The sequence below is a fragment of the Paroedura picta genome, chromosome 13, assembly GCF_049243985.1.
Source record: "Paroedura picta isolate Pp20150507F chromosome 13, Ppicta_v3.0, whole genome shotgun sequence".
Classification (NCBI taxonomy): Eukaryota; Metazoa; Chordata; class Lepidosauria; order Squamata; family Gekkonidae; genus Paroedura; species Paroedura picta.
Window position 1 is genome coordinate 25,815,283 of NC_135381.1, and position 14,530 is coordinate 25,829,812.

General features: G+C 47.4%; 2 protein-coding genes across 3 annotated transcripts in view; one reads left to right on the forward strand and one right to left on the reverse strand.

Moving 5' to 3' along the window:
• The window catches only part of PASD1 (PAS domain containing repressor 1), an 81,010-nt gene extending 77,162 nt beyond the window's left edge, over positions 1–3,848 (forward strand). For both annotated transcript variants that reach the window (XM_077307712.1, XM_077307711.1), the window contains one exon: positions 79–3,848. In XM_077307712.1, the coding sequence (XP_077163827.1) occupies positions 79–255 (177 nt within the window). In that variant the 3' untranslated portion in view covers positions 256–3,848. The remainder of the gene's footprint in view (positions 1–78) is intronic.
• TBC1D8B (TBC1 domain family member 8B) overlaps positions 3,842–14,530 on the reverse strand; it is a 32,694-nt gene continuing 22,005 nt past the window's right edge. The window contains exons 15-21 of the mRNA XM_077307710.1: positions 13,403–13,471; positions 12,005–12,245; positions 11,323–11,388; positions 10,694–10,777; positions 10,295–10,351; positions 9,637–9,734; positions 3,842–8,525 (exon numbers count right to left, since the gene is read on the reverse strand). Of these exons, the coding sequence (XP_077163825.1) occupies positions 8,109–8,525; positions 9,637–9,734; positions 10,295–10,351; positions 10,694–10,777; positions 11,323–11,388; positions 12,005–12,245; positions 13,403–13,471 (1,032 nt within the window). The 3' untranslated portion in view covers positions 3,842–8,108. The remainder of the gene's footprint in view (positions 8,526–9,636; positions 9,735–10,294; positions 10,352–10,693; positions 10,778–11,322; positions 11,389–12,004; positions 12,246–13,402; positions 13,472–14,530) is intronic.

A 14,530-nucleotide genomic window follows, 5' to 3' on the forward strand; every position in this document is an offset into this window, starting at 1 on the left:
AGGTGGGGGTTAGGGATGGCAGAGACATGCGGAAGGGCTGCTTATGTTCCTCTGACACTGACCTCTGTTCTTCTGCAGATGCAAGGTGCTACTGAGCCAGTCCAGGCAAGCCAAAACCAGCGCATATTCCAGCCCTCTCATCTGCCACCACAGAATGCCACTGTGAGTTGTTTCCACCACCCACAGCCACAGAATCACCACCTGCAAGGCCAGCCTTGTGGCTTGCAGGACTTGTCTGAAATGCAAATGCCTTGAGGCAGAAGGCTGGAAAGTCTGTGGTGGCCGGTCTGTGCTCAGGCGGAGCAAGGGCTGTGCTGAGCAGAGGATGAAGGGACAGAGGGCGAGTGCAGAGGGGCCAATGCCTTCCCTGGCACCCGGAAAGTGATGCTCCCACGAAGGGGGCAGGGACCAAGGCTGGCAACGGGCTCAGCAGAAACCGAGTGGAGCATCGGGAGTTCTCACTCCACCAGCGTTTCAAACATGCACCCAGCAGCTGCATTTGCTTCAGCCAAACAGGACCAAAGTGAAATTTGGTGTCCTTGTTTTAAGTTGCATGCGGTCAAAATATGGGCGTTATATATGCTGTGCAGGGAGAGTGAGAGAGAGGGCGTTGTTGTTTTTTTTAAGAAAAGCAGATGGAGGCATAAGCAAAGTTGTGAATGGCTTCTGTTGTCTGCCAGGACAGGGGTTACAGGCAGAAATGATATGGTCAACGGATTTCTAGCTGGTGGGTGTTGTTTTGACGTCAGGTTTACATGCTGATGCAGAAGCAGATGACACTGGTATGTGAGAGGCAGCTGCATCTTTTAAAAAGAAAAAAATAAAACCTTTGCTGAAATTCACTGTGAAGCAATGGGTACGTGGAAAATATATAACTATTTGCAGGCAACTTTAAAATTATTCTGTTTAGTGTGTGAGTGTAAAAAAGGAAACCAAACAGTTCATTTGGATATAGTTCACACGTGGATCCTGCAGTAAATTTCCACCAATGGAAAAGGCACAGAATTTTCACCCATAACCCTCTTCTGCTTCAGACCTCAAACTTCTCCCCTCATGCTCTCCTGTAGGAGGGGGTCAGTCCATTGACCACTTCAGGAGCTGCATTTTAGAGATTGTGTTGGGCTGTAGCACCATGGGGAGGGGAGGGGAGGGGAGGCAAGGAAGCTGTTTTGGCACAAAAATGCCTTCTGTTAGGGGAAATCTGCCAGAGGATCCAAACCTCTCCCCTTCTCTACCACTTCCACAGGGGTTTTCCTATACCTCAATCCCATCCTTTTCCCCCTGGCAACTGGGTTAATGCTGCTAATGTGTATGACACCATTTTTGCCTGAATTTCTTACTCTTTCTTTCACCAGCTCCTTTCACTGTTAGTATTTTGACACATGCTAGGGGTTTCTCCTATTTTTGTTATAAAAGTGCAGACAAAAATCTATTTCTACTCCCCAATTTAGCCAAATATATTTTTTCACATGGTGGAGGAACAGAATATTTTTATTCCTCCCCCACCCTCCCTAACATACCTTTCTGTGGGGAGGTTCTGTCTTGACACCCAAAGACAAAAGGCAAACTTTGTGGTTTTGCTACTTTGTGGTAGAATGGGTCAAAAAGTGGACATTCCTACTTAATGAGAACACCACCCATGATGTTACGTAAGTCAATAGTGTTAGCAATAAATTGTATTTTTGTAATTCGTCACTTTAACTGTGTTTCTATTTATGAATGTTTTTTTAAAGCGTGTACTCCTCAGTGAGTGTGTATACCAAAGCATCCCCAGCTGTTTTGTGTGTTTCCAAAGGAAAATAATGCTTATACATGTTAGGGGCGTTTTTTTTAAAATGTATCTGTTCTGGACTTGCACAGTATTTGGGTATCAGGCTCAGAAGGCTACATGCATCAAAAACTTATTTAAAAAGAGGAGAGGGAGGTCGCATCAAAGGGCCTGCCTGATTTACAGAAATTACTGCATTGTTCAGTAGTAGTTAGGGGGGAAAGGTCATTTGGGATCCTGGCTACAGTTTCTGACCAGTTCCCCAGTCCTAACATCACATCTAAATGACAGATGTTCAAGGCTACAATCATTCAATGCATTTGCAGGTACAGACGATTCTCAGGTGGTAGCAGGTCAGTCACTGTGTATCTTCTCAACTACTGATGCAGTTAGTATGCATTGGCCTGCAGCTGAATTTCCACAGCTGCTTAGAAGAGGCTGTGGTTCCTTGGTAGTGCCCTCTTGGAATTGCCAGACTCCGATAGAAGGTGTTCATCCACGATCCTTGTTAGCTAATAGGTATGACTGGGGAAGGCACAGGCAAACCACCCCGTATTGAGTCTGCCATGAAAACGCTAGAGGGTCTCACCCAAGGGTCAGACATGACCCAGTGCTTGCACAGGGGATACCTTTACCTTTTACCTTTACCTTGTTAGCTGCTGCCAGTCAGAGTAGGTAGTAGTTAACTCAGCACCCTGATTGTACCTTCCTTGCTGCCAGCTGTAAGTAGAGATGGAGGGAGCCAATCCTCTTTCCAAAGAGTAAGAGTGTGATGGTGGAACATTAGGACAGTTTGCCTTCTGGTGCTTCCAGATACAAAGCAAGGCCATAATATTTCCATTAAGAAACGAGTGAGGAGGGTAGGTGAGCTCTGTCAGACCTGTTGGGAAAAGTGTCAAGACACTGGCAAGCTCAGACAGGACTGTTCTTAGATTTTCTTGCAAACTATCCTGTTTTTTGGGCTTCCTTCATCAATGATAAAGGAGAGCAAGTGTGGATGTTTTTGTTGTGGGGGGAGGGGCAATAAGCATGGAGCTAATTCTGCCATTGCATGCCTGACTGGGTTAGTGTACCATTTAGTGTCCATGGCCAAACCTGTGGTTTAAATAGTGTTTCCAGGAGAGTAGAAAGAGTGTTGCTTGGGGGCAGATCTTGCAAGGATATTAGGTATCATTACTAAAATACTATCATGTTTTGGTCCCACAGTAAAATGCTTAAGGATAGAGTTAACATACTGTCAGTGTGGCTTGCTTTGCAGGGAACAGTTTGTTCTCTTGAGTAATGTTTGGTCTATGGATGGAGCCAGGGCCTCTTGTGGCACAGAGTGGTATGGCAGCAGACATGCTGTCTGAAGCTCTGCCCATGAGGCTGGGAGTTCAATCCCAGCAGCCGGCTCAAGGTTGACTCAGCCTTCCATCCTTCTGAGGTTGGTAAAATGAATACCCAGCTTGCTGGGGGGTAAACGGTAATGACTGGGGAAGGCACTGGCAAACCATCCCGTATTGAGTCTGCCATGAAAACGCTAGAGGGCGTCACCCCAAGGGTCAGACATGACCCGGTGCTTGCACAGGGGATACCTTTACATTTACCTTATGGATTGAGCCATTAAACCATGTTACAAAGAGGCTTCACAGGTGCATGTTATAATGCTATTCTTGTTACCCAGCCCAACGCTGGTTATTAATTTCCTTTTACTACCAGGAAAGGAGCCATAAATCCATCATAAGTGGCCTAAAGAATTTGAAAGGGACTCACACACACACACTTCCTGCTGGCAAAAGGTACTTGTCAGAGGAGGAAGCAGCCATGGCCTCTTCAGTGTTTCTCATTCACAGCTTGCTCAACAGGCCTGACTACTTTGCAGGAAAGCTCTAGGGATGATTGTTGATGTGTCTTAGTTTTGTCAACCCCATTCCAGGCACCTTTCTGAGTCTTGCACTTTTAAAAATGCATTTTTTTGTACATCTGTAAGCTAAAGGCTGGTGGATCTAGCCTGGTTGGCTAACCTAAGCTGTATATATTGTGACATGTTCACTATGTAAAAAAAAGAAAGAAAAAGAAGCAAACAAAGCATAAGAGTTGAGTATTTAGTTTATTTTATACAATGTCAAATATAGATAAAATTTATAAATGTCCCTATTCATTAAAAGTATTTTGTAAAACAAGGCAGGGAGGTGGAGGGGAAGTGTCTTCTGGGGACAAAAATGCAAACCTTTGTGAAGCTCTGTTGGGTAAGAGCAGGAATATGTCTCCATATGCTTGAAAAGACTGGACATATTATTTTGGAGAGAAAAAAAAATAAAACTATACTTTTAAGAACTCAGACCTCCTCCCTCATGGCTGCTGTTTATTTTAATCCCTGGCTGCTAGCACCCCCCAATCTCCCAGAGGCCCTGAGAACATGGTGGTGGGATTGGCTGTGATGGTGCACTCACGGGGAGATCAGTCGGGTACAACATATTTACACCCCAGCCTTCCCCATCCGCAAAACCATTTCAGAATGTATTTCATAAACACCACAGCTATGAAATGTCCACTGAGAACTGTTGCGTGCTGCCACCTCCTGTTAAATACTTCCTCCATACCCCACCACCACCCTTCCATAAAGCCTTTGGGGGGGTAATGTGATCCCCCCCTCCTCCCCACTAACATCTGTGGCTGCCCTAAAAGCAAGGCAGACTCTTAGCCCTGCAAACTCATCAGAGCCTACCCTGAGTGCCAGTAGCTCTCCAGGGGCTCAGGCAAGGGAGACGGTTTTGCAATATAGGCTCCATTTTAACTGGAGAGGCTGGGTGCTCAAGGTTAAGGCTTTCCATGGACAAAGCACCCATTCTACCAGAGAGGTGTACCCCCCCCCCCAGCTCCAGCTCCACCTCCAAGACAGAAGAGGATTTTCACACATCCATGCTGCAGTCCCTTGTGCCTTTCCCTTCCTTCCCCTTTATTGGTCTCAGTGTTGAACCTTCCCTATCTTTGGACTGTGAACCTTCCTTTTTATAAAAGAAAAAGCAGAATAAAACACAAGTGTTGTGTCATTTCTGACAGGGGTAGTCAACCTGTGGTCCTCCAGATGTTCATGGACTATAATTCCCATGAGCCCCTGCCAGCAAACGCTGGCAGGGGCTCATGGGAATTGTAGCCCATAGACATCTGGAGGACTGCAGGTTGACCATCCCTTATTTATGATACACTGCAACATAAAAGTCAGGCAAGGCTGGGTTACCCTTCATATGCACCTGTGGTTAGGCTTTCAGACTAAAATCCGGTACCTGGACAGGCCATAAAGGAAGAAGGCCAAGCAGAAGACGGGACTTCCAGGTAGGTACAGATGTAGACCTGTTGTTACAAAGGTGCACAAGCAGAAGGGAAAGAAGCCGTGGAAAGCAAACACCTCTGCACAGTGCCCCCAAAGCAAAACTAAATAATAAGGCAGGCTATGTTTTAACTTTATGGCTAGGAGCTCCGTTCTGCCATGAGGAGAGGCTGGTTAAAAGCTTCTGTCCCGAACCCTTTAAAAGCATCACTAAAAACTCCAGGCATTCCAAGATGAATTATGAAAGATGCATGGTGCCCAATTCTTTCCCCCCATGCAGAAGGCAAAGAGTTTATATTTGTCAGTGCTCAACATACAGTGCGTGGACTGCCTACAGAACATATCAAAAGACTGAGTGCCAGCAAAGAAATGTCCTTTGTAGCAAACAGGAGGAAATAATAAAGTTTCTCTGGAAACCGTACCATAATAAATCAATTTTTGCACTTTTCCTAAATCCAGAACGGCGCATTTCTGTGAATATACTTGTACATGTTTCATCAGAGGAACTTACAAGAAGGCAAGTCAACACCTCTTTGTTTTCCCTAAGCAGCTGCAGCTGCCATACCGGGCGGCTGTATCACAGGAAAGGAAACCCTGTGAGGCACGGCCATAGCAAATTGCTAAGATGCACAGTGGAAACGTGGGGCTTGATCACATGACAAGTCTCCAGAGTGGTTTCTCCCCTGCCTCCTGATGAAATCCAGGAAGGGCCAGATGTTTCCCCACCTTGGATTGAAAAACAAATTTGAAAAATAAATCCAAGAAAACATTAAGGAAGTGGACACAGTCCCTGCTTCGGCTTAATCATCCTTGAGGTTTAAGGAGAAATCAAGGTACCGTTCTCCCAAGCACGAAAGAGATGAGAAACTGTGGGCAGGCAGTGGCCCAAAGGCTTGCCTCCCGTGCAAAACAAACAAACCAACAAAAAGACATTGAGCGCTTATTCAAATTACAAAGGTAACTCAAGTCTTCCAACATTCATTCACCAGCATGCAGTTACTCCGCAGTGGACCCCTCTGCAACACAAAATACTTCTTAACACTGCAATTTGCTCAAGGAACAGGGTGCCAAGTCAAAAAGTAAGCCTGGACAGGGCATAGTTTTATCCAGGGGTCGTCAAACTGCGGCCCTCCAGATGTCCATGGACTACAATTCCCATGAGCCCCTGCCAGCATTCGCTGGCAGGGGCTCATGGGAATTGTAGTCCATGGACATCTGGAGGGCCGCAGTTTGACGACCCCTGGTTTTATCAATCAAGACCCGCCAAAAGGGAGAGGAAGGCAGAGCTTCTTTACTTCCGGACTGTGATTAACTACATACTATTTGCGATCCAACATTGAATTCCATGGACCTGGGCCACTATCCTCCTCTGTTTCGAGCCACCTTAACTGGCCAGTGTGCAAGTGAATGTTCCCTTTTGACATGTTCTCACTGGCCATGTTGGTGGACAAGGGTCCGCAGAAGTCGAGCCTTGCTGGGTGTGTGTGTGTGTGTTAACCACGAACAAAGATTTTAAGAATCCTCTCTCATTGCTCATCAAAATAAAATGCCGTCAGTTCTGCGTAGAGGACTGTCTTGACACAAGACCAGTGTAGGATTTCCATAAAGAGGCAGATTCTTTCTCTCTCTCTCTCTCAAACACGCTAATTGGATGTCTGCAAATTTCGTAAGAGCCCTTTTAAGAAATTCAGTATTTACCTGGCTCCAAAAACAAAACACTCACAACCCGTATGCACTTAAGAGAATAGTTTGAGAAAGATTAGCATTTCCCTTTTTTCCCTATAAACATTTCCTTCACCATCAAGCTGGGATGGCTTGTTAAACCAAAAGAAACTACTTCCTCTTGTTTAATAAAGTACCCAGGAATACCCAGGTTCATTCTGACCATTCAGCAAGAATCAGTCTCAGCCTGAAGGCATTTCTTCAGCTGCATCAATGAAAGTGGACCCCTGAGAACTGAGGACGAAGGTTCCAGGAAGTCCTGTGACAAGACATTGGTACTGGATAGCTGCTGCTGGAGAAACAGGTGAAGGAGTTACTGACACCAGCAGGAAACAATTCTCCTTAGCAGCAGCATCCTTCCTTAAAATAAGCTTCAGCAAGCCCCCCAGACACCCAGGTTTCAAATAAAGGCAACGGAACGCCTAAAAGCCAGTGTCTGCTTCCCCTATCCAGCATGGTAATGTCTGTACAGACTAGCTCTGGCCTAGCATGAATGTCAGGGGACCCTCAGTCAGTCTTACAGGTCAGGCAATGCTCGAGCAGCAAGGGTCCACCTCCTGCCCTTCCATCCATTTTATACCAGAGTGGTTTAAGGAGTCATGGCTGTCAAAGAAGCCACAATGGCACCAACTCAGGTTACCCAAAGAGGGTGAGGAAGCAAGAAGACACAGGATAATTTCCCAAAACACCAGAGTGAGACGTCATGCCCCAAGAGGAGGGAGACATTACCAGAGTTCCAAGCCTGAATCTGCAGCTTTCCCAAACCGATCACTAATAGACACCATTCTTAAAAAGAACAAACACTCAGTCTCAAACCACAGAATGAATAAACTCATTAGTGACCATCTGAGCCATGACCAACCCAGCTGTCTCCCAAAGCAGTATGCAAACCTACATTCAAAGCTCACAAAACAGGCCTTTGGAAAAAGCAACCAACCTCACAACAGACCAAGTGGATGCCGGAAGGGAAGGTGGCAGACATTACATTCAGCAGAGTGCCTTGGGAGCATGCTGCAACTGTGCCCATGGTGGGCCTTCTTCCAAGTCAACTTGGCACGGTGCCTGGCATGGTGTCTGGGTGCTCCAATATGCAATAATCAGGTGCACCTGTGCTTCAAGCTATATTTACTTAACTTTACAGGAAAAAAAAGACACAAATTACCCGAGGCACATGTGGGATCGAGCTAAATCCTCAACTCCTAAGCTCCCGACAGAATCAATACACGGAGCTCACGAGCAGCCCACAGCCCTGAGCTCCTCCACACCAAGCAAAGCGGGAGACAGAAGCAGACCCTGCATTCAGTGCTATACCCGAGCCCTTGCTTTTAACTGAGCAGCTTTTGCGTTTTCTAACGTGGCCCCAACATCGACCGGTTTCTCAAAAAATCTCACTAGAGCAGGTTCGTTGAGTAAAGAGGCCAAGATCTGCTCAAAAGCAAATGACCATTCGCCATCTGCTCTGCTGGAGCTCTGTGGTCCTGCCGGATCAGTCTGCTGGGCTTGCTTGGTCTCCTGGGGCTTGTTGACATTTGCTGTGCTGACGCCATCGGCAGCAGGGGACGTGTTTTTGGCTGGCCCCGCAGGGCTGTGGAGCTTCCTGCCAACCTCCTCCATCTTCAGCAAGAGGCTGGTCACGGTGGCGATCGCACGGTAGAGCAGTTCCTCTTCTGGGTCCCCGTGGAACAAGTTATGTAAAGTCTTGGAAAACTGGATGAACTGGAACTGGGGCAGGAGGAGAGCAGAAAGGATACTGTCAGCCATTCCTGTTGATCGGACACAATTCAGAGAGAGCCCAGCCCAGTGTGGTTATTTTTCAAACCAATCAATGTGTCAACTGGATGTAGCTGCATTCAGGCATCAGACAAGCAAAGTGCTTAAGACGGGCATGCACCTGGTTTCTCACTGCAGGCTCACACACTCCCTCGGCTTTCCCTGTGCCTTTTTCTCCCTGCATGGGCCAAGAGCCACTTAAGACCTCCCCCTTTTGGAACAACTCCAGTTTGCCTGAATGCAGAGCTTTCAACAAATTGGGAATTTGCTTGTTAGGGTTGCCAGCTCTGGGTTGGGAAATGCATGGGCACTTTGGGGGTAGAGCAGAGAGTGGGTGGGGATTTGGGACAGGGAGGAACCTCAGTAAAGTACAATACTATGGGGTCCTCCCTCCAAAGCAGCCATTTTCTCAGGGGGATTTATTTCTGTTGCCTGTGAGATGAGCTGTGAAACCAGGGAGTCGCCCGGGTCCACTAAGGAACTGGAATTCCTGCTTTCTGTAAGGAACAGTTCTGTAAATAGTGTAATGTACCTTTGGGAAATACTTTCTGTTTCTCTATTCTGGTCTAGCAGTTCTAGCATGGTGGCTGTAGTCAGCAACACAATGTGTTCCAGGCCCAGCTTTAAGGAGCTGTTGTGCTTTAGTTACACTTGCCACCCCATCCTGTAGTCTCCAATAAAGCTGGTATCATTCGGGTGAAGTCACTTTAACAATTTCTTTCCCAGTAAATTGGGATTCTACAACCAAATTAAGCTATGGTAGAGAATCCTGGGCTTTAGGGCAAGCAGCAAACACATTTGCCAGGTCAAATCAAGGTCTTCCTGAAAGTAGGAAATCTTCAAGATGCACTCTGCGGTGGAGAGGGAGGAAGAAAGGAGTGCAAGAGCTCACACTAAACCAGAATCAGGCCCATCACACCAGCAGCTTGTATGTAAAATTTCAGAGCCTGCGTCAGAGCATACCAGTGCTTGCTGCATTAACCCCGATTCATATGCAGCACGTCTGCTCCACACACACACACAATTGAACAACTCCACAAGTTCTAGCACAGAGAGATTTTACCTGATTCATTCGTGGCAGATCCTTAATATTTTCTTCCTTTTTAAGCAGTTCATCTTGCCACTGCTTCAAATAAGCCTGGATGTCCAGTTTTCCTTTCCCTGTTCGGAAAGGGGAATGAGCCAGATTCAGAGCCTCTCTCTTCTAACTCCTTTTGAAAAGGTGCACCTGCCCGGTCAACACAGGTGTCGGCGTGTGCTACTCTCTGCACAGCCACAACAGAAACCAAGTGATGGCAAAAGGATGAGGTGTGCCAAGTGCTGTCTGAGTCAAAGAAGTGGAACTTATTTTTGGCATGGATCCATTAAGTAGGGATATTAGGGGTTAACTAGGGATATTAGAGCAGGGGTAGTCAAACTGCGGCCTTCCAGATGTCCATGGACTACAATTCCCATGAGCCCCTGCCAGCGAACGCTGGCAGGGGCTCCTGGGAATTGTAGTCCATGGACATCTGGAAGGCCGCAGTTTGACTACCCCTGTATTAGAGATTACATCTGGATTCATCTCAGGCAGAGAAAGGTTTCCCCCAGGGCCCGAGGTGCAAGGACCAAATCTAGGATCTCCTGCACGAGACACACATGATCTGCTCGGTGGGGTTAAGGCCTCTTCACAATCCAGCAGGGCCAGGGAAGTTCTCGAATCCGGAAACCAGGTTAGCTACCTTTGTCTGGGCTCCTCTTCAAAGCCTCTTCCTCCTCGCTGTCCCCAGGAGAGGAAACTGGGGTGGAGAAAAGCAGCACAGAAAAAGAAATCACCCACTTCTGCACTTCTGACCCACCATCCTTTGCAAGAACTCAAGGGGGGGATGGGTCAATTCCCTTTCATCTCCTGTCCCTTCCTTGTCCTAGCCCGACACCCGCTAACCACCACTGAACTGGTTCACCCTGACCAAAGTAAGGGCAGGCGAGCTCCTGTCTTCTTTCGCCTCTCAGATGGGACCAACACTGACCGCCTGGCCTGACCTCAGGAAGCGGACAAAAGAGGGCACCTTTCACGGGCTGCTCCCCCCCCCCCGAGCCAACACAGAGACTGTCGCTGCCAGCCGTTCTGCACAGCTTACCATTTAACAGACTGAAGTGGATCAACTCGTCTTTCGAGAGCCGGGCACCTTTTGAGGGGCTCAGGGATTCCACTTCAGTGAAAGCTGCAGAAGTAAAACATTGCAGTTATTATCACAAGGCCACAGCAGTTTTAAGAAGGCAACCCAAACAAGCCATCAACACAAAACTTGTTGTTAACAGGACCGCTGTTAGGAAACAGCAAGCACACAAGTCCCCTTGCCTGAATGTTCTCCTCAGGTAAGTCCTATGGGGTGAGTCGATTTATTTCATCAAAATAAATGTTATGCAGTGTCTTGATTCTGCAGAATCTTCAAGAGGGCCAACAACAGGTTAATAATCTTTTTTTAAAGTTACCAATTAAAATCCAAGCAAGCAGGAAAAAAATCCCCAGGAGGGATGAAGGAAGCCCAGTGACAAAGGCAGGGGCAGCTGAGTAGCTCTAGTCACCTCTGGGGAAAGAGCCACCTTCACGTGAAACCACAGGACTTTCCAGGGCATTCGATTTTCTAGGAGGCTGGTCCTCAGGCTGCAAGGTGTGCAACTGACAGTAACACGACCCAAAAGCTTACAGAGGCAACTTAAGGCTTTTCACGATTTCAGACAGGCAGGGCACCGCGAGGCGACTCACCTGGAGGAATGTGGAGCTTGAAGAGCAGCTTGAGCTTATGGGTAAAACTTCCATAGTACATGGTATCTAATGGAGTGGGGAGCAGGAGAAGAACAAGAAGAGGAAGATTACACAAGGTGTTCCGTGCTTTGGAAGCAGACAAGCAGCAAACCTCAGACCCAAACACCACTAAGTACACAATAAGGAGTAAAACCTGCTTGCTTGACCTAGACCAGGGGTAGTCAACCTGTGGTCCTCCAGATGTCCATGGACCACAATTCCCATGAGCCCCTGCCAGCAACGCTGGCAGGGGCTCTTGGGAATTGTGGTCCATGGACATCTGGAGGACCACAGGTTGACTACCCCTGCCCTAGACTACAACAGTTAAATAGTATCAGGACTTAGGAGTGTCTAGAACCAGTAACCTGATAGGGGCTTAAATCCATGTGCCTCTTGCAAGTGGAAGGAGCCTCTCAACAGCAACCGGCCAGAGCAGGTCACATGGCACCCGTCACCTCTGCAACTCCACCGCCCACTGCTCTGGGGAACAAGAGGTCACAGTAGCTCCCTGCAATAGTCTGCCCCTTCCCTCACCATCGATCTCAAATTGACGGGAGCTGTGTTTGGTGAAGAGCCCACTGAGGAACTAACATGGCAAAGAGCAGCCACGCCACCTTCCCCCCCCTGCCCCTTTCGTGCATACCAAGCATGGTGGCGAACTCTTTGAAGTTGATAAGGCCATCGACATTCTCATCCAGCAGCCGGAAGGTCCAGAGGGCGAGGGAGTCTCTGTTGGCACAGTGGGCCCAGGGGCTGAGGAGATGGTGGAGGAGACGGAACTGCTGGCAGTCGATGCGATACTGGTCCAGGTAGGGCAGGCTGGGGTCATGGTGCTTCAGGGCCGGGCTGTTCAGGCTCCAGTAACAGGAGAAAAAGTGCTCCTTCTGCCAAGAATAAGTGAGGAGTGAGGAGCCTCCTCAACCCTCCATGGAGACGGAAGCTGGCATAGAAAGACAGAAGGCCCCTTCCAGGAGAGACAAGAAGTGCTCCCAGGCTATTGCTCAAACCTAATGTTTCAGGATGAGGCACCCCAGAAGCACATGCCTTTCGCTACTCTGCACTTTTGCTCCCCAACCACCACAAGGGTCCAGAGCATCCCTCCTCCCTCAGCTCTGAGTAGATTTATGTCAGATCCCCTTCCCTTCCTGGTCTGCACAGCAGCTTGTCTAGCTCCTGTTCATCTTCTGAGAAGCCAATCCATTGATCTCTAAAATTTGGAGTGGGGGGAGGGTGCAGAGTGTCTCTGGGACCATCTCAAGCCCAGGAAAATTGCTGGTCTATGCAGGCAGCTCCTGGGACAGGAAGGGACTGGATGCTCTTCAGTTAGATTTGACAGTCTCCCAGTGTCTTTAAGCACAAAACAGGAAATCATATGGAGAAGTTCTGGAAATGTCAGCGCTGAACTGGTGTCCAAGTTTGACATGCATTAATTTCCAGCAGCAGTACTTGCTTGGTAATTAGGTTCTTGGCTACAGATAGAGTTTCAGCAGCCAAAGATATAAATTTTTGGCTGGTAAGTGAATGAATGTCCAAGAGTGGTCTCAAATCACACAATCTGCATATGCAGAAAATGAACACGTTGGGGGAAAAGCTATTGTGCAACCCTTCTCTTGATGAAATCACTTGAGTATTATGGAAAGGAAGACACAGCAGGTCTGTCCACTGGAATGAGCTCCCAAAGAACTGCAGACCCTACAGGAACTTTCCCAGTTCCAAGACAGAGTTCTTCCGCAAGGTTTTTGGCTCAGTAGACAACTGAGTGATGCCATCTGAAATGGACTCTCCCTAAGAATAACCCACCCCTTAAACAGGAAAGGGTAAGGCACAAACTAAATATTTGGTAGATGCAGGCTCGGAATAATTTTTAACCGTTTTCAATTGTTTTTAGTGTGCTGATTAATCATCCTTATTTATTAAAAAATCATACGATCTGCCCCAAGCTGGTAATACTGAGAGGCGCAGAATAGAAATGTAATCATACATTAATAAATAAAACAGGCCATCTGCAAGACAAAGGTGTGAAACAGGAGCAAAGTATTACCTTGAACAACTCGTACAGATTTTCCAGGTCGCTGGGACTGATTTTCACATCTTGAGAGATGACACGGAGCTGCAACAGACCACAGAGAGAATGCAGCCCAATTAGGGTCTCGCCTGATCACTCTTTGTTTCTGTGTCAGTATTCTGAGAGTCCAGACCAAACCCATTTCAGCTGCTGAGTGTCAGGGGCTCACCCTTTCACGCCCACAACTATTGAGTGGTGTATTTCAGGGAAATGGCCACCCCAATGCAGAGGACACCAAATTGGGAGGAGTCGTGAACACCCGAGAAGACAGAGTTCAACAGGATATGAACATGCTGGGAAAGTGGGCAAATGAGAACAAGATGCAATTGAGTAAGGAAAAGTGTAGAGTTCTACATCTGGGACACAAAAATGAGAAGCGTGCACACTGGATGGGAGATACACTCCTGGATCGCAGTATGTATGGATGTGATCTTGGGACACTTGTGGACTGTAAGCTAAATATGAGCAGACAGTGTGATGCAGCAGTAAATGCAGTCTTGGGCTCTATCAACAGAGGGGGGATTGGTCTAGATCAGGGGTAGTCAAACTGCGCCCCTCCAGATGTCCATGGACTACAATTCCCATGAGCCCCTGCCAGCAAATGCTGGCAGGGGCTCATGGGAATTGTAGTCCATAGACATCTGGAGGGCCGCAGTTTCACTACCCCTGCCCTAGATGGCCTGTTTTGCCCCTTCCAACTCTATGATTCTATAATTGTAATCAATGGTTGTCTCTTCTCTCTCTGCCAAGCAATTCACTTTACAAGTAGGTAGGGTCATACAAGGGGAGGGGGCAGGCAGGAACGTAAAAACAAATGCCCAGTTTCATTCAAGGCTGGTGTTCAATTTTAATCCTTGACTACAAGCCATCTTTTTTTACTTGCCTATGTAAAAAAAAAAATGCCCCTGAGTGTATACAGAATGCCCTTTTCTTCTTGAAACATCACCACTATTAAACTCCTGCCTTCTCCCCTTGTCCCTGCCCAAAATCTGAGATTAGGGCTAAAAATAAATAATTGTTCAGGCATGTTTAAAACTCCAGAACTTCTCACAATGAAAAAATATAGCACAGAAGGCCTAAGAGCAGAAAAGGCATAATTTTCTG